General features: G+C 40.3%; 4 protein-coding genes across 5 annotated transcripts; 2 read left to right on the top strand and 2 right to left on the bottom strand.

Annotated features, from left to right (window-relative positions):
• Positions 1-71: 71 nt before the first annotated feature.
• On the bottom strand, positions 72-3,188 carry pop5 (POP5 homolog, ribonuclease P/MRP subunit). Its single transcript, XM_088421519.1, has 5 exons — positions 3,026-3,188; positions 2,809-2,951; positions 1,145-1,294; positions 499-582; positions 72-325 (listed from the first exon to the last, which is right to left on the bottom strand). Exons 1-5 carry the CDS (start codon positions 3,043-3,045, stop codon positions 234-236), a joined length of 489 nt encoding a protein of 162 aa, XP_088277645.1. The 5' UTR covers positions 3,046-3,188; the 3' UTR covers positions 72-233.
• Positions 3,189-3,304: 116 nt separating this feature from the next.
• Positions 3,305-7,860, top strand: unc119b (unc-119 lipid binding chaperone B). The gene is made up of 5 exons (XM_088431491.1): positions 3,305-3,702; positions 4,484-4,597; positions 5,560-5,668; positions 5,793-5,965; positions 6,066-7,860. The coding sequence occupies exons 1-5, from the start codon at positions 3,468-3,470 to the stop codon at positions 6,176-6,178; spliced, it is 744 nt and encodes a 247-aa protein (XP_088287617.1). The 5' UTR covers positions 3,305-3,467; the 3' UTR covers positions 6,179-7,860.
• A 1,394-nt stretch (positions 7,861-9,254) lies between these two features.
• Positions 9,255-11,213, top strand: c1h12orf43 (chromosome 1 C12orf43 homolog). Its single transcript, XM_088404467.1, has 6 exons — positions 9,255-9,395; positions 9,561-9,588; positions 9,762-9,860; positions 9,944-10,014; positions 10,091-10,178; positions 10,627-11,213. Exons 1-6 carry the CDS (start codon positions 9,275-9,277, stop codon positions 10,943-10,945), a joined length of 726 nt encoding a protein of 241 aa, XP_088260593.1. The 5' UTR covers positions 9,255-9,274; the 3' UTR covers positions 10,946-11,213.
• hnf1a (HNF1 homeobox a) lies at positions 11,098-16,336 on the bottom strand. 2 transcript variants are annotated; one of them, XM_088404154.1, is made up of 10 exons: positions 15,805-16,335; positions 14,610-14,809; positions 14,342-14,522; positions 13,491-13,693; positions 13,228-13,370; positions 13,000-13,141; positions 12,751-12,933; positions 12,562-12,677; positions 12,405-12,489; positions 11,098-11,527 (listed from the first exon to the last, which is right to left on the bottom strand). In XM_088404154.1, exons 1-10 carry the CDS (start codon positions 16,098-16,100, stop codon positions 11,397-11,399), a joined length of 1,680 nt encoding a protein of 559 aa, XP_088260280.1. In that variant the 5' UTR covers positions 16,101-16,335; the 3' UTR covers positions 11,098-11,396. The 2 variants fall into 2 exon arrangements, with proteins under 2 accessions (XP_088260280.1, XP_088260196.1); XM_088404070.1 differs by having other exon boundaries at positions 13,228-13,693; positions 15,805-16,336.
• Between the last annotated feature and the right edge of the window lie 1,312 nt (positions 16,337-17,648).

Here is a 17,648-nt window from a genome sequence, read left to right as displayed (position 1 = left end):
GTCCCATAGATTTTCATTGAAAATCATCGACCCGAAAGTGTAAATAAAGGACCAAATCATGATTTTCTATCTTTGCCAGTTGTAGTTCAGTTTTATTAAAAAGAAAAAAAGAAGAATCTAACAATTACATGAAACATCCAACAAACACATCACCATTTTTCTATTTAATTTGATAAAAAAAAAACTATAGCACATGATGGCTTAGAACAAGCGGGCGAAGGAGAGGGCTTGAGTTAGTCTTCGTCGTCATCATCTGGTTCATCTTCAAAAGCTCCTTTTATTATGGAGCAACTTAATATAGCTTTGCGAATCTGCTTCTTTTCATCTGTAATAGACAAAAAAAAAGTTTTCTTTTTGAAAATCCTTAAACCCCAAATAATGAGTTTCATGGTAATATGGTGTCCAAACCAATTTATTGCATTCCCCATAGAAGTCAGTATCACAGAATGGACACATTCTATTATTATCTACTATTTTATATATTTTCTCCAGACTTACCTTCATCTTTACAATTTGGGAGCATTCGATGGAGCTGCCGTGTGTTGTAATGTATCAGAAACTTCTGACAGGTTCTAATTGTTCCTTGGGAAATACATTGTATACATTGAAACGTTAAGTAGACTGCAAATGTAAGTATGATAAAATGTGTGTTTTTGCATATTTTCATATATTGACACCAAATACTTGAATTTGTTGATTATATAATTAACTAAAATTCTAAATCTAAACTATAAGGTGATTATTTGTCAGAGAAATCTCAGAAAAGAAGACTAGGACAAGCCTAGCTGCTTAAACAGCAAAAAGAGTAACTCAGACCAGCCAAGATTGACTTTTCTATGCCGGCATAGGGAAAAAAGCTTGGGCAAATGTAACTCGTGGGTCTTCCAACGCTAGTTTTCCACTGCCCAGCCGTCCCCCCCTGGCTTTTATTGAGTAGAAGCATAGCAGATTACAAGACACAACAAAAGAGCCAGCCGGGCGCCACCGGCAGCTGGGCCAAGGTCCCGGCTCACACTTTCGTGCGTCAACAGTTCTATCTAAGGACAGGGTCAAGATGAACTAGGATTGCATAAATGGGGAACAATGAACTAAGCACATAATGATAACAACCTAATATATGATTCCCTTCACATTATTTTCTTACCTCCTACATGTAGACAGTTCAGAAAACAAGGTATTCTCTGCCGATAGGTTTCAATACAGGTGATAAAAGGCAATGCTGACCAGAGCAGTTTGTAGTTCATTTTAGGAAAACGCAGGAAAACCATTCCTGTTTGATTATTCAGGTATTTCACTGAAAAAAACAAAAAACACATTATCTGCCTGATATGCTTTTCTTTTCTTTTGCCCCTCCAGACTGCCACAGGCGGTGCTTAAGGCATGGAATAAGCCTTCGCACAAGTGCAGGACGAGAAGCCCCGGATGACCGTCAGAGTATCTTGTCTCCTTGTATCTTGAATCCTTGTCTCCACATTGTTCACGTGAGTAGGTTTTGATTGACAGACTACCGGGCGACACTGCCTTATATACATCCCGGGTGTCATATATGATGTGTTTGTTGGTATAAATTCTTGTCCTGCACTTGTGCTAAGGCTTGTTCTGTGCTTTAAGCACCGCCTCTGGCAGTCATTCGGGCACATTGAACTGCTGTTCATTTCATGTGGTTGCTAAAATTAAAGAAGAAGAAACAACTCTGATATTTCAGTACTTTTTGCACAATTGGTGTTGTCCAAGGAGCCAAGCGTCAACATTTACAACTATGATTTATGTCCATTATTGTTCCTTCTAACTGAATGAGTATTTAAAGTCTTTGTCATCTTGTTGTTCACATATTGACAATGACAATACTGTGGTACCTCTACTTACAAACGCCTCTTGTTACAAAAAATTCAACTTATGAACATTTGCCTCCAAAGCCCGAGTCAGCTTTGACACGGACTACTCAAAACAGTGCTTAAAAAGCCTTGCTCAGATCTTGAGCACGTGATGACGCTTGAGTCTTCATGCATGAAAACGAGAGACCATAAACTTCGTAAGCGATTCAAATATTTTGCATTGTGTCAAACTGTTGATTCCTGCAAGGATATGCCAAAGGCTCAACCAAAGCTCGGCTTCTTTAGTCTCCAATAGGGTTACGCTGTACCGTAGGATTACGTGAAGCCGTCCTTGGGGTACGTGAGATTTTAAAATATATTTTAATAGCAGCATCTGTACAAAATCCTTATAAAATAAATATTAAATTATGTGAATCTGAGTGAAACATACAGTAACTTCAGAAAAAATATTTTATAATCGGGCGGCTATTCAATTTCATTCACCTATATGCCTAATCTCCCCCATTTTAGAATGGTTTTACCCACACTCTACCGCCGAGAAAGGTTTTTACTATTTTAAACTATTTAAAATTAAGTTAATGAGAAGTTCTTTAATCTGATTCTAATGGACCCTTTGTTATTTATTGCACGCACAAATGCTCACATATCCATTTTCTTGACAGCTTGTCCTTTTTCATTTTTGTCTACTGTTTTGGCTACAGGCAAGCTGTCTTCTTGTCCGTAGCATTGGCCAGACAAGTTATACACACGAATGTATTGTAAGACTGATTGTATAGGAGTTATGGAATACAAGCCCAAACTAAGTGAATCATTTTGAGGACAATAGCTGTTATGACTTTAACTACAAGCTGCCGCTGGTGTGGCTGTTTTATAAGACTTAGAGGCATTTCAGTTTCACAAGGCTTCGTCATCCCATCGCTGGATTGAATAGAAATTACTCTGTACTGTGCTCATTTGCATTAATTTACTTTACCAGTGAATCTGGATATACACATGGCCGCCCCATAGTCGCCATGTATTCGGGCCATTGCTCCTTTCACCGCCTTGGCGATGGTTCTGTCATCCAGAAGTAAGAGACTGTTCCTGTCTGTTACGTTTATCTCACAGAGTAAATACCTGTCAACAGATAAATATCCTGTCAGAAACGAACCCACAAACACGTAAATCATGAAGCCCTGCTTGTAGTTTACCTCGATTTAAGTCTAACCATGCTTGCTCACTTCTTCTTCTACGACAACGAACTTCCGTCAACAAAACATCTAAATGTAGCATTGCCTAATTCCGTTAGCGCCGCATTGTGGGCAATAATGATAATGAAGACGAAAGAGCGTTACTTTTTATAAATTGCTAAGGCGTTCGTGTAATAACAAACGGGGCAAATACTTAAATAACCCACCTCTTTGGGGGGGGGGGGGGGGGGGGGGGGGACTTTGGAATGTACAGGGCAGCAAATCACTCATACCTACTTGGTAACTATGACAACACACGTCGCACTTAGCCAACCGCAGTCGGAGATTTCCGTCACCCAGACACGCTTTACGCCATCTTGAAATTACAGCCGCTTTTTCCGAGGCTCTCTGAATTATAAAGCACAACTATTTTGTTTCTCATACCGCTGCCACGGTGCCTAATATGCATGGTTCTCGGAACAAAGCGGCACCAACAGTTGGGAAGGGACACACTGACGCAGACACTGGAACGGAGTCGAACCGCAGGGACCGAAAAGCTGTTGTGGGAATGTTAAAGAAGCTCAAGTCGAGGCGCAGTCAAACAGACAAGTGGCCCGTGGTCACAGAGGATGAACTTCGGGCGCTCGGAGGAGAGATTTCTCCGGATCACGTCCTGGGACTGCGTGCTGTCACGGAGGGTACGCAAACGGCAACCCTGCTCGTTTAAATTTGTCGTTAGACGTTTAGCAACACTATTGTTTATGGCGTATGCTAACCGATGTGTATGCTAAGGGACGTCTCCTGGTCAGCTTTCTCAGGTGCACAATGGGAAGACGGTCAATTTTTGTATTTAGTCTTTAACTCAAAGCAAAACTTCACGTTCGTGGGAAATGTATTTTGGAGATAAGATGCGAAAATGGCATTCAATAATTTTCTGTATACCTCGGATTTAGTCATTTTCAAATATTTAATTTTGAATCTGGTCGCGTATACTATTCTCCTTTTATGATTCGTTGAGTGTTATACCCTTTTGCCAAAACGACCTAAAGTAACTGTTTACAAAGCATCGGGGTTTAATAAGTGCGAGTATTAATCCAGTCAACATTTTGCACTGATATTGGTGCCATTATTTTAATGCACAGACACATAAAATTCTCAAACATCAGGAACCGTGTACATCACTCCCGAGTGAAACTACTTCAGTCACTCTGTGGCTGCAACCATGGTGTCTGTCATCAGATCCTCAGTCAATAATAAACGCCTCTTATTGTTTTGGCCTTTTCCTGCACCAGACAACAATGGCGTGACTTCCCTCCTCAATCAGAGTGTGTGGTTATAGAGCTGAGAGCATATACTTTACACTGCTTTTTCTTAATCCTGCCTCACGGGAGCAAGAAAGCACAAGCGACCCACTGAGGAGAAACCAACGGAACCTGTGCATTACGTCAAAAAATTAATTCATCTTATTTCCTATTGCAGACTATCTGTGCAAACCTGAAGATAATATCTTCAACATCGACTTCACCCGTTTCAAGATCAGAGATCTTGAGACTGGCACAGTACTTTTTGAGATCGCCAAACCTCCCCACAGTGGTAAATGTGTGAATTTAATCTATCAATCAGCACATTAGTTGCATGCACGTGTGTCTGCATGTGTATGTACAAATGTCATATAGTTTGAATAATAATGATATTAATATGAAATTTCCTGTTTTCAAATAAGGCCATTGATGATTTATCATTTTAGGCCATGACAATTAAAGGGAGTATGTGTAATTTTTTCGCATGTGACTGTGGAAGCTTGAGGGGCATTATGGTAAATGCAGCAAAACACACTACTCCTCCTGCTGTCTGTGGCTAGAACAAACATGGCGACCGCCGGAGAAGTGCCATCCCCCATATAATATCATTTAATGATAACGAGTCCTACGATTATATTTGAAACACACTGTTGGACGTTAAGAACACATTTATTTACAAGTTTTTAAAATTCATAATCATTTAATTTATTCACGTTTAATGAAAAACGGTCCAAATCTTACAGTGTCACTTTAACTCTTCTAAGCCACAACAGTTATATCATTGGATAAGACATGCAATTGGTCCAGCACTTTCACAATGCGTATCTAAGAACAACCAATTTATTTTCATCTGCTGTTGTATGAATGCAAAATAGCTTCACTTCATAGATCCCTCTGGTGTTTTGCAACCACATAGTCAGCCTCTCAGTAGAGGCATCATTGGTAAAGACATCTTGAGTAACAAGGACAAACAATTTTTGAAATGAAAAAGGAGGAATAATTTAAAAAGTTGAATCATACATTTCAACAGGTTCATTGTTATTAAATAACTACAAAAATGTCTTTATGTTTGGCAAATAAAGCCTTTTGATGACAAAGTTGCATAATGTATTTTTATAGTCAGCAGATACAAAAGTGAATTGCATAGTTGCGTGATTCAGTTAGTGCAGATGTTATTATTATCATGGCAAACTGACTATCTCTCCTAGCTGTATAATCTGATTTCCTAGCAGCTAAACTGGTTTTGTCTGTCAGGTCCTGTAGAGGCTGAAGAGGGGATTGGAGATGTTGACGTCAGCGCTGGACGCTTTGTGCGATATCAGTTTACACCAGCGTTCTTGAAACTTCAGACAGTAGGTGCAACGTAAGTGCATGGACCATAAGTTTCTGTTTCACATAACTAATAGCACTATCTTTAGTATTCTAACAAAACACCTGTGCACAACTGAAGTGTAAACTCCGACTTTAACTCTGTTCCCAAACGTCAGTGTGGAGTTCACCGTTGGCGATCGTCCCATTAACAACTTTCGCATGATCGAGAGGCATTACTTTCAGGGACGACTCCTCAAGAACTTTGACTTTGACTTCGGCTTTTGCATTCCCAACAGCCGTAACACATGTGAGCACATTTACGAGTTTCCACAACTTCCAGATGACCTCAGTAAGTCCGTTTTTTTATTTACACAGTGTGTAGATAATACATGCATCATGTTGATTGATGTGTCCATATTTAATCGCTCCCAATGCCTTCTTTTTTCCAGTTCACCAAATGGTGGAGCACCCTTACGAAACCAGATCAGACAGTTTCTACTTTGTGGACAACAAGCTCATCATGCACAACAAGGCTGACTATGCCTATAATGGTGGTCAGTAAGAACTAAAGGAGGAGAGGACAATTGCGCAATACTGAGGAGAAGGGATTTGTTTTGTACCAATCTGGTTAAAAGTTTTATTCCTGAGACAGATGAATTCTTCTTTCCTCAGCAGAATCAACAGCTCGCATCTGCCATTTGACGCTTTCATGAATCTGAAGAATCTTAGAGATTTGTGAATGAGGAAAATTCTGTTTGAAGTTTGTCACCTAAGTTTAATGTTACAGTGTGTGCACTGTTTGCCTTTAGTTTGTGTCTCTGCTGGAAAGGGACAATCGCGGACCTCTAATGCTAAGAGGTGGGCAGCAAAAAAAAAAAAAAAGTGAAGTCCACAATAATTTCTTTCAAGAAGTTAGTTGTTACATTGTTGACTACACACAATGAAACATTCAAACATTTGTTTCAATTCTGAGTATGACAAAGACACAAAATGATAAAAATAAGAATCAAATGCAAGAATATATTTGAATATTCCACATGAAATACAAAAAAGGATTTTAAATGCTGGCTTTCTGAAAAGGGTTTTAAAGTAATCTGCCCTCACTACTGTTGTGCCTCTTTTTGCATTAAGCACACAGCATGAAGGCGGTGTGGCAAGGCCATGATCGATCTTTGACACAATTCCAGTCGTCTTTTTGATGGGGTTCAAGTCAGCCCTTGTCATGCAGATGTCTGTATGAGGTGGTTCATAATGCAACGGTATCAGGCTCAGTTAACCTCTTATGAAGTTCCCCCTGAAATCGGAATCCCGTTGCACGACAATCCTCTCAAGCCTCAGTCGTCCATGTCACATATGCACCTTTTCTGGTCACATTTCTCTTCCTCTTGACACCGTGCATGTACTTTGACATAGTGCACAGTGGTAATCCATTTTATTTCGCAAATTTCTTTAAGACGTTTTCTCCTTTTGGAGGATGTCGGCCGACAAGTCGGCAGCCCTCACCATGATTCTGAAGCCAATTGAGCCAGAGGGAGACGATTCAAAATTTGGGAATTAAAATGGGAAAAAAAAGGGGGTCTTTCTGTGATCATTGTCAAACATGAAACAAGTGTGCAACAGTTCACCTTTGCGTAGCATATATAAGGTCAATGTTTCACTTTTGAAACAAATTATTGAAATAAATGGGCTTTCCCTGAATATTAATTTTTAGACACTCATCTGTAGGTTCTGTTACAACTCCATTTGCTTTAGTGTGATAGTGTTTCATTAAAAAGACCCTAACTGCGTTTTCTCAAGTGACAATTGCTCCTCTTAAAGAACAGGGAGCATTGAGTAGAAGTTGTATAGTATTGATAGTGATAGGTATTTTTCATTCACTCTTAAATATTGGCATACTTTTTATATCTTGGACCGTGGTGTGAAATATTTAAGGTGGGTGTACTTGCTATAACATGCTCGGTTAATTTAGATTCTGGTAGTATCACCATCTTTAAGTTAAAAAGTTTTCTTGACATCAGGAGTCGATGTTCATCCTGAAAAAAGAACATTTATGTCAAACAGGAATCCTTGTCTTCACTTGATCAAGGTATGCCTCAGTGTGTAATACCTCATATTGGATTTAATTCATTACTATTTGCTAAATGTGTGCTTTTTTTAAGAGTGTGTCTACTTGGAATGCAATAGTGCGTCAATTCACGTTATTATTGCTTCAAGTTAATGAATAAATGGAATTGATGGAAATCATTTGATTAGCAAACTATATTTTTATATTTTTATTTTATTTTTTTTATTTAAAGCAGGGATGTCCAAACATCTTACCAAGAGGGTGAGAAAATGTGTTGGGCCAATCATTCAGCTTCAAGTTGTTTTTGCTCACATTTTCATTTTGTTTCCGGTATGCGTATAATAGTTTGGATGTTTTGTCAGGTAACGCCTCTTGAATTGAGTCCTTTAAAAACAGATACAGGCTTGACGCAGACACAGTTGTTTCGTGGTGAAGTGAAAAGATGGCGAATAGTATTCACATACAAACGGCGTGGCCACACATTTGCCAACTTCACATGAACTATAATCGATTTTTTTCTGTAGATTTGTATTTTCTGCAGCAGTCATCAGTACTGATGGGCCACACCATTGTATGATAGAAGTTAAGGAATGGGTAATTTGAATATGGGCCACATTTGACCCCAGGCTGGACTTTGGACATACCTGATTTAAAGCAATTATTTACAAAACTCATGTGCCTTTCATCCTGATGTTTGTTATGGTAAGAAAATTTGAATTGTCCTGTGTAATGAAACTTACAAAGAGCTGTCATTCATTTGATCTGATGATGGGAATATATTTGCATCCTCATACAGGAACCCCGGAAAAAGGAAAATCAATCAAATATTGCTAAACTAAACTCACTGTAAGGTCTTAAGTTCTGCAGCTGTACTGATTTGTGTTAAAACTATTGTTTAGGTCCTTTCGATTTTGACAGGATTTTTTTTCTTTTTACCATGTAAAATCAGTACGTATCATGCCCGGTGAACTCTTGGGGTTAACACTCTGGTATTGCAGATGGGAAGGATTTGTCAGTTATATTTCACACGATCAGTTGGTAGCTTTTTATTGCATATATTGGTCTATAGCCATCTTAAAGCAGCTGAAAAAGTACTACAGATTCAAATGGTATCACTCTGTCTCCTTAAAGTTACTGATAATAAAAGTGATTTTGCAAATAATTCACTTCTTTAAAACATTGTGAATTCAAAAAACTGAATTTACAAACTGTACTGTCTACTTCAATCGTCATACACCAACCACTTTATATACAGTGCTGTAGTTTATGTTGCCTAGCGTAATCACTGGGGGCGACGAACAAGAACAGATGCTGAGTACTTTAATCCATTACTTTTGAGTGAAAAATTTTCAATAGGAATTCCATTATGTTGTTGCCATTTTTTAATATTGTCTGCATGTACTTAATATGTCGAAGAGCACATTAGTTTCAGTTCAATTATTTATTGTTCACTCGTGAAAACGTTTGTCCAGTAGACGCGAACAAAAGTTAGTTTTTTTTTTTTTTTTTGGGGGGGGGGGGGGGGGGGGGGGTTCAACGACATTACCCATAATGCAAAGTAAAAACAGGAAATCGTTTGATGCGCACTTTGTCATGGCGGGTAATACAGTGAAGCGTGCCAGTTCAGCTAAAGTCTCCAGCAGCAGTAGCGACGACGAAGAGCTGAAACGATGTCAAGAAGCAGTTTGGGATACACGAAAAAGTGGGACAAATGGTAATTTAATTTCTTTCGTTCTGTGTTATCAGCGCTAAACATAATCCGGTGCGATAGCAACCCAGTTATTCTACCAACTAGATTGCTACTCAAGTCGTGAAATTGACTTCAGAAACATCTCGCAAATTTCTCAATTTGTGCATTTGCCTATATCTCTGTTTCTAGGAATTGGCAAAACAAAACAGTCTAAACGGTAAGTTCATCATCAGTACTGTGGCTACCTGTACTCAATCGTAATCTATTATGGCATATAGTAATAGATTATGGAAATTTAACAGGATACATAATTTAAGGATGGTATTGGATCGCAAAAGATGTACGTAACACTGTAGTATATGTAATAACCATTGCTATGTGCGGAGGAAGTGTTGTAGTTGCTGACCACGAACATGATGGCAATGAGCTCCAAGTCACCCAGGGGTTTCAAACTCATGTCGCCAAAAAGTTGGGACAAATTCTTGACAGGTAGCCGTAATGTACTTTTTTAAAAAAATCAATTTAACCAGTACCGTCTTTTAAATATTCTAATCGGCATGCATTTGACTTAGTCGCTTGACAGAAATCCAGACAGACATATCTGTCTGTAAGACGCCACCAGCAAAATGTGAAGATGATGAAGGTAAACTTCTCCACGTCTTGCATGCTTTCTAGTGTTATTTTTTGTTTATATTGAAATGTTCTACTTTTTCGTGCAGGGTTTCTTTTGTTCTCTACATCAGTCCCAAGACAGCCAGCAGATGATCCTCCTCCCGTTGTGCGACGAAGGCCTATTCCCAGCTCAAGGTTTGTATTTCTTAATTGTCATCGAAAGGGCACTTTTATCTCTGTAGTAAGACATTTTGTTGCCACTGAAGGGTTGGTGAATAACTTTTAGAGTGAAATCTAGAGCCTTGAGGCTATTATTTATAGATATGGCTAACATTTTTCTGAAAAACTCACCTCCACAATCAAACAGTCAGGTTGGGTTTTCAAATGGGATTTTTTTTTTCAAAAGGGAAAAATGGTTTTGGAAAAAAAAAAATCTGAGGTCGATCAGCATTGTGGGACGAAGCGTATGAAACAACGGATTCTAGTTAAGATGGTTTCAAGACTGTTGTAACTGGCAGAGGCCCTTTTTTCACTACTTGACTTTTTGATCTGTTGAGTGGATAACATGTGCGATAGAGAAGGGTATTAGCTGAATAAGATTTCTGCAACTTAATCCAACAATGTACTTTTTTTTTTGGTACAGTGACAGTGACAGCGAGATGGAAACAAGACTGAAGGAGGCAGCTGTGCCATTGAAAGATCTCCTACCCTCATCGTCACTCATTTCCTCCCCAGCGGCAACAGCAACTCCCCACTCGGAAAAGAAAAAGAAAAAATCATCTGAGACAGAAGAGCACAATGTTGCTAAGAAGAAAAAGAAAAGGAAACAAGCAGAAGATACAGGAAGCAAGCATGTGGACTGCCAAGGGTCTCCTTGTGCTCAAGACAACGTCCAGCACACAAGTTCGAAACAGGAACACCACAAAGTCAAACGGAAAAAGAAAGTAGCGGAATGCGATTAATAGAACCGTGAAGGAAATGTTTCTTTCTGCAGTGTTTAAACATAAAAAGATGAGTTGAAAGGACATTTAAGAAACTTGCCCCGTGTCTACAATCATAGTCAACAGAATGTAAAATCTTGCCATTTAATACTATTGCTACAGTAAGTCACAAAGGATGTTCAATGTGTTTATAAAAGGCATAAAATATTGAGTTGGCATTTTCAGTGAACATACGATTGCCAAGATTACATAAAACAAGTATTTAAATAAAATACATTTTGTTGTCAAATTTGGTGACGTTCTTTTTCTGTGTAAAAACCAAATGATCTCCATCACTGATCCTTGTTCATCTTTCAGATATATTGTATGTGAGTTTTTAAACCCTCCAAACTTCTCATGGTCCTTTACTCAGAACCAACATTCCTTTCCTTTGGTCTTGCTGGTGTTGGGGAGGCATTGCTGGAGCACAGCGTTACTGTGCTGGAGAGACCATTTGTGTCGGAATGTAAGAGCTAATGTCTGTTGGCGACGGTGACAGGAGGTGAGACTGGTGGCTGTCTGTTGTCTGGGAGGCAGGATACATTTCTGGGCTCTGGCTTGGAGCTGTTGATCAGACATGGAATTTTTCTGGGTTGGAGTTTTACACACGCAAATAAGAAACACAATAATAAAAATACTAAAAAGACAGAACCACCGATGCATTTGAAACGTTATAGAATAGCCATTCTCAAATAAGGTTATGAGTACCCCTGTGGTTATGTGAAATTTTCCACACGGTTTCTTCTTCAGGTATCAGAAGCCATTCATTATCTTAACAGTGTATCCTCCTATAAGGGTCGTGGTCATGGTGCCGCCTCTCCCAACTTTCTTTTGCCGTTGTGCTAAGTCAACCCTGAGCTGGTTGCCAGCCAATTGATGGGCACTCAAATACGAACAACCTTTTGCACTCTAACACCCCCCTTAGGACAATTTTGAGCGTCCATGTTTTTGGACCTACCCTGCATGTTTTTGGACTGTGGGAGCAAATTGTAGAACCCTAAGAAAAGCCATGCAGACATAACACATACAAACTCTGCACAGCAAAGGCAGAGTCAGAAGCAAATCCACAACCTCCGCATGTGAGGTGGACGTGCTAACCAGTCTGCCACTGTGCTGCCCATAGAATATCAGTATGTCTAAGATAATTCTTTTTATGCTGTTACAGGAACGATGCATGTTTCTTTTCAAATTAAGAGCAACTTAAGTAGAGCATGAAGAGGCTTATTGCTAAATTGTGTTTTTGACTCCTTTGCAAAACATGGCATGTCTTGATTTTTTTTTAAAGTTTTATATGGATTTATATAAGTGACACAATTTTCCAGCAGATGAGCCAGGAATAAAACAGATGATGTTACGCGCTCTGGAGTTGCTGCGCATAACGCAGTAGCTGGTAGGCCGGAGGTCTCATGCCAATATGCATTCCGCAGTCACTGCTGCATACCTGGTACAGGGGTGTGAGCCTGCAGGTGCAGAGAAGTTTCCTGCATGGAAGGATCGGTTTGCTCCTCGGGATCTGCCGTCAGAATCTATCCAAAAAGAAAAAATCGAGAGCCTCCAGTATTCATGTTCTGCAGACTTGTGTACTCTGAGGAAGTCACCTGTCTGACAGACGTGAGGCTGGTTAGTGTCCCCAGACTGCTGCTGTCAGTGATGACCATGGCTTGAGACAACAGACTGGACGAAGGATATTGAGGCGAATCAGTCTTGTTATACACTACAATAAAGAGCAGAATAAAGTGCCACTTTCCACAAAGTATCCTGAATCGTGCTTACTGCTGCACCCTTACTGTGGCTTGGCAGCTGCGTCATGGTAGCCATAAATGGACTGGCACTCATGTGACTCTGGAGCTGCTGTGGCATTGGTTGCTGGGTGTGAAGCTGCTGCTGGAATGAGATTGGCTGCAGAGTTGTGAAACCGCCTCCCATGTTGTTTATGACTGGCACTGTTTGAGGTTGGGTTGAAGCTAGACCTGAGAATGAAAAGATAAGAATAATAAAAAAAAGACCTAATTCAAAATTGCAAACGTAGGGGTTACCAATGAGAAGTGACGACTCTCCCAGGCTCATGACGCTGGGCAGGGAGGCCATGATGAGGCCCTGTGATGATGCAGGGGTCGAGGACAAACTGTGCAGTGAGGTCAGAGTGCTTACCGGCGGCAGTGGGCCTCCACAGGAAACCTAAAGCCAAAAGGCAACATGATCACGAAGGCCCGCAATTAGTCAACAATATACGGGGTGGGGGCATAGAACACTCACTCCCTCACCAATTTGGGATGGTGGCTCTCAAGAAGTGTGTGGCTTGGCTCCAGCTGGACAGGACTAGCCACAATACGTCCCACACCTTCCCCTCCGCTACCTCTGGCTGAGCTCATGGTGTCACATGGGATTTGATGGCTGTATTTGACACCTGGGATGTAACAGAAAATCACTAACCAAATACCACTTGAATACAGTACTGCAAGATGGACAGAGAGAAATATACTAAAATAGTAAAACGGATTTCGTATTTGAAGGCTGAGTGTATTACTGAGCTCTGGACTTGAAGAAAGGTTGGGGTTAGAAGAAGAAACCGGATGACTGGTGAAAGGCCCGTCAAGAGCCAGTTTGTGCCGGAAGGCCTCCTCTTTTCGACGGTTGGCAAACCAGTTGTACACCCTGACCTCAGTGACCAGGTTGGAGCCCAGGCCAGCAAGCTGTGAAGGAGACACCCCTCTCTGCAAACATTCTGCCCTGGGGAGGAAGAAACGGACTTTAAAAAAAAGTTACAGTTTGTTCATTAATCATCTAATGTGTATAGCGTACACGATGTTGCCAAAAGTATACAATGACATGTCTGAGCTGGCATATGAACCGAACTGACGATAATAATTTAAAATATTGAGAATGGTCTGCCAATTCATTTCATGTGCAAGTCAAGACAAGTGAACAAAATATTTTTGGTGATACAGTATAGAGTAGTAGCTCTCACTCTCCTTTTTTCAATTATAAAATGTTTTCAGCAAAGTACTACTGTTAAGTACTAATGTTTTCAGCTAAGTACTACCTAACCAAAGCAAAGCATTTTTGAATGAACAAATAAACAAACCAAATTAAGAAAAAGACACAAAACAGAGTACTGTGTCATTCGTGTCTGACATACATTTGATTTGGAACACTATTTAGCGATTCAATCAATTTGCTCTTAATTTGAAAAGAAAAACATACTGTTCCCATCTTGGCACAAAAAAGTATTCAATTAGATTTGCTGATATGTGCAGGAACCCTGTTAAAATTCATGTACTCTTAAGGATACTTGGACCTCGTTCGAGTACCACTGGTTCAGTGTATGTCACAGCTTCTCCAGGGAGAGTTACCTCGAAATATACACACTTGTCCCACCTGTTACACTCTTCCACTAAGCCTTCTCTCTCCTCCTTGCTGGGGTTTTTCTGTCGGTCATAGGCGTGGAAAAGGATCTGCAGGGAAGCAGGACCCCATTTGAATCTGTTTCTCCGACCCCTCTTGGAGTCCTCACCTAGGTCCTCCATAGTCGTGAGTCCGTGCTTGGCATTGGTGAATTCTATCAGGTAAAAATATACTTTTATATTTTGCTCTGAGACAAACGACATTATGGCTCATGTAGCTCTCCAGCTCCTTGTGTACTCACGCTGGCTGATTTCACACTGCTTCTTGACATACCAGCTGTACAGTGCAGCTCTCTTCATGTTCTTCATAGGTGTGCCTTTGTTAAGATGCTGGGAGAGGTGAGATTGATTGAGGCCTGTGGACTCTACCACTTCTCTCTGAGGAAGATTGTGCTGCTGCATGTAACTTTTCACCATTTTTGCAACATGCCATGGGTCCTCCCTGTTGGAAGCAGATAACCACAACAGACCCATTTGGCTCCGTCATTCATTTATGACCGCTTTTGAAACTCTTGTTTTGGATTTCTTTAGATTCTAACTTAGGAGTGTAGCTGAGATTGCATTTTATCTACCTCATATTTTCTTAAGTATGTCTTTTACTCAAAGCCCAAAATATCGTTAACGTTGTTTGATTTCGTAAAAATACATAGGGTCTATAGACTTAAAGAGAGCGGTCGAATCCAAAGCTTGTGACAGCTGTCAGACATGATCACTTGGAGATTTGTCCAGAAGCATTATTGACAAAGAGAGATAAGAGCGAGCACACAGGAGCAAAGTCCAACGGCTTCAGACCAGTACGGAATATGCAGAAAGCATATTGAGCTGGAAAACCTTATTTATAGCTTTTAAAAGTCAGTAATCGATGACAAATGCACAAGTAACACCGACACCATGATCCGCGGTTCCATAATGGCATCTGGTTCAGACTTAAATCATTATCATATGCAGTATTTGAGGGGATATTTTACTGTCAAAAATATGCTTTTAAATTGTTGGAAAATGCAAAAATGAAAAATGTATCAAGCAGATAACATATTAGAAATCTATTATTTCTATGCGGGGATGCCTCACGTGTTGTAATGCAAACATTGACTCAGGACCAGCCCTTCTCCATTAATCTTCACCTACATATGCGTGTAGCTTATTTATTAAGAATTGGCCACAGAATAATGATGACGGTGGGTAATTAGTAACTAGCAAAGGAGGAACCCTCTTTAAATTGGCTTCAGACGGCAGAGTGAGAGAGACGAGCGGGAGAAGCAAGGAGCATTTTGGAAGAGAGGGTAACCAGGCTTGGGAGGTGTCCCGTAATCAGCGTTTGCAGGTTCTGTACTCGAGTAAAAATGCAAGGGGAGTAAACGCGACATCAAGGTGGTCCTCACCCTCCTTCAGGACACTTTCCTATTCTATTCATTGGGAGGAATTAACTCTACTCACTGCAGAAGTCGTTCTACTTCATCCCTCAGTTTGGCCGCCTCCTCAGGAGGAAGCTTCTCCAAATCTCGAAAAATCGGTGGTGGGTAGTCCATTTCTCCTTCCTCTGAGCTTTCCCCATCCCCCCTCTCTCCCCTGTCTGTTCCGTTCGCCCTGTCTCGTTCCAGTTCCCCCATTGCGTGGATCAAGACATCCCGGGACAGGCCCGATTCCAGCAAGGCCCAGACCAGCTGTTCCTGAAGGGCCGTCATGCGGCTCGACCTCGCCATGGCAGTCCCGGCCCTTTCCTCACCCTCCATTACTCTGATGCCTTACCTGCTCCCGCTTTGCAAACAAACTCTGCTCACATGTCCTCGTCACACACTCAGAGCTTTGGTCAGAAGGACAAAGATGGGGGCCATCATTATTGTAATCCCTCTTCAATCGAGGAAAAAAAAAATCCTGATGCTTTCTTTTTCTTCTATTTTCCCCTCGAATAATCCCGAGCTGCCCGGTTTTAGCGCTCCACCTGTTGTTTAGCAATCAAAGGTCAATTTTCTTTTTTTGAACCTTCTTCCTCTTCACTGCCGCCCCCCTGTCTTGAACTTTGTCCCCTCTCCCTCATTCCCCAATGGTGGCCAAAGTGCACTTTAACATACAATTAGTTCAAAGGAAAAAAACAACAACATGGTATGGTCTCCAGCAAAATTAAAGAGGCACCAAATCCCCCTCAGTCTAAAAACGTGATACAACCATCCATCACAGTCTTTTTACCATTAAAGACAACATTGCGTAATGAAGAAAGGCCATTGTCCCTTTTTAAAATGTATTTTATTGTTTTACATGTATCTATGAATACTCAAAACTGTGGTCGATTGAATAAATGTCCATGTTGCAATTTTCAAACATTTGAGATGGCTGTTTTGACTTGTCCTGGTGCGTCGTCACAAGGGGGCCCTGTTGAGCCATTCATGCGTCAAATATTCATGTTCAGTAATCACTTTATGGATATTAAGGTTTCACTTTCACATACAGTTGTGCTTCTAGGTTTTTTGGCCTATTCCCTGGACGAATTTGTAAGATGATTCTTATTATTTGAAGAAAAGACTTTTCTTTTAGTTTTAGCCCTATGCACTTTAAAACTTAAGCCTGTTCAGAAAAATGCAGCTCAATCAGTAAAACATCACATGGCAACAAAGAAAATGATAAGATTGTTCAGTCATCAGTCACATTATTCCTAAAATGACAAGATTCCATACATTTTCCCAGGGTTTTTAAATGTTAATATTTTTCTTCATTTTGTGATTCTGAATTTAATATGAGTTTACTTAGGTTTGACTATTTTTTTTTCAAACGCAGTTCTTCTGTTATATTCTTTCCATAATGTTAATCCCATTGTTAATTCCTGTTTTTCCTCAAACGATCATATAATACACAAACATGGCCACATATCAAACTTGTTTTGTTTTGCTTATAAATTAAATACCTTGTAGACTTGTTCACTTTCGCCAGGTCTGATGATGACGCGGTTTGCACACTCAATATTTCATCATCTTTGAGCTCATCTGCCCATAAGAGTGTACAAGTCAGAAGCAGTGTGGAATAAAAAGAGGGCAAACGGAACAAGAGAATGCCTTTGTGAGTTAACGAATCTTTTTTTTTTCTTTCAATGCGAAACACTCACATTCTCAGCCACGATCACCTAATACCATTTACAGGTTCAACCCATCAGCACCTTTTGTGTGGAGCTCCAATTACCCCACCCCACCCTTGGGAAAACAGCATTATACTGTATTTGGATGGGTAACAGAGTTTTCTCTATCTTTCCAAGACGAGTCATTGCCCTGTAATTAAGTCCCTTTTGTTGC

This window comes from Hippichthys cyanospilos, chromosome 1 (genome assembly GCF_059441005.1).
Source record: "Hippichthys cyanospilos isolate Australia breed blue-spotted pipefish chromosome 1, RoL_Hcya_1.0, whole genome shotgun sequence".
Lineage (NCBI taxonomy): Eukaryota > Metazoa > Chordata > Actinopteri > Syngnathiformes > Syngnathidae > Hippichthys > Hippichthys cyanospilos.
This window is presented reverse-complemented; position numbering and strand designations above follow the sequence as displayed.

Excerpts from the sequence above, each read along its gene's own strand:
- c1h12orf43 (XM_088404467.1), top strand. The coding sequence starts at position 9,275 with ATGGCGGGTAATACAGTGAAGCGTGCCAGTTCAGCTAAAGTCTCCAGC. Across the intron at positions 9,396-9,560 it reads ACGAAAAAGTGGGACAAATG|GAATTGGCAAAACAAAACAG; the intron begins GTAATTTAATTT and ends CTCTGTTTCTAG. Across the intron at positions 10,015-10,090 it reads AAAATGTGAAGATGATGAAG|GGTTTCTTTTGTTCTCTACA; the intron begins GTAAACTTCTCC and ends TTTTTCGTGCAG.
- unc119b (XM_088431491.1), top strand. The coding sequence starts at position 3,468 with ATGCATGGTTCTCGGAACAAAGCGGCACCAACAGTTGGGAAGGGACAC. Across the intron at positions 5,669-5,792 it reads CTTCAGACAGTAGGTGCAAC|TGTGGAGTTCACCGTTGGCG; the intron begins GTAAGTGCATGG and ends CCCAAACGTCAG. Across the intron at positions 5,966-6,065 it reads ACAACTTCCAGATGACCTCA|TTCACCAAATGGTGGAGCAC; the intron begins GTAAGTCCGTTT and ends TCTTTTTTCCAG.
- hnf1a (XM_088404070.1), bottom strand. The coding sequence starts at position 16,100 with ATGGAGGGTGAGGAAAGGGCCGGGACTGCCATGGCGAGGTCGAGCCGC. Across the intron at positions 14,810-15,804 it reads GAAGTAGAACGACTTCTGCA|GGAGGACCCATGGCATGTTG; the intron begins GTGAGTAGAGTT and ends TGCTTCCAACAG. Across the intron at positions 13,694-14,341 it reads TTAGTGGAAGAGTGTAACAG|GGCAGAATGTTTGCAGAGAG; the intron begins GTGGGACAAGTG and ends CTTCCTCCCCAG.
- pop5 (XM_088421519.1), bottom strand. The coding sequence starts at position 3,045 with ATGGTTAGACTTAAATCGAG. Across the intron at positions 2,952-3,025 it reads ATGGTTAGACTTAAATCGAG|GTATTTACTCTGTGAGATAA; the intron begins GTAAACTACAAG and ends ATCTGTTGACAG. Across the intron at positions 326-498 it reads CCCAAATTGTAAAGATGAAG|ATGAAAAGAAGCAGATTCGC; the intron begins GTAAGTCTGGAG and ends TGTCTATTACAG.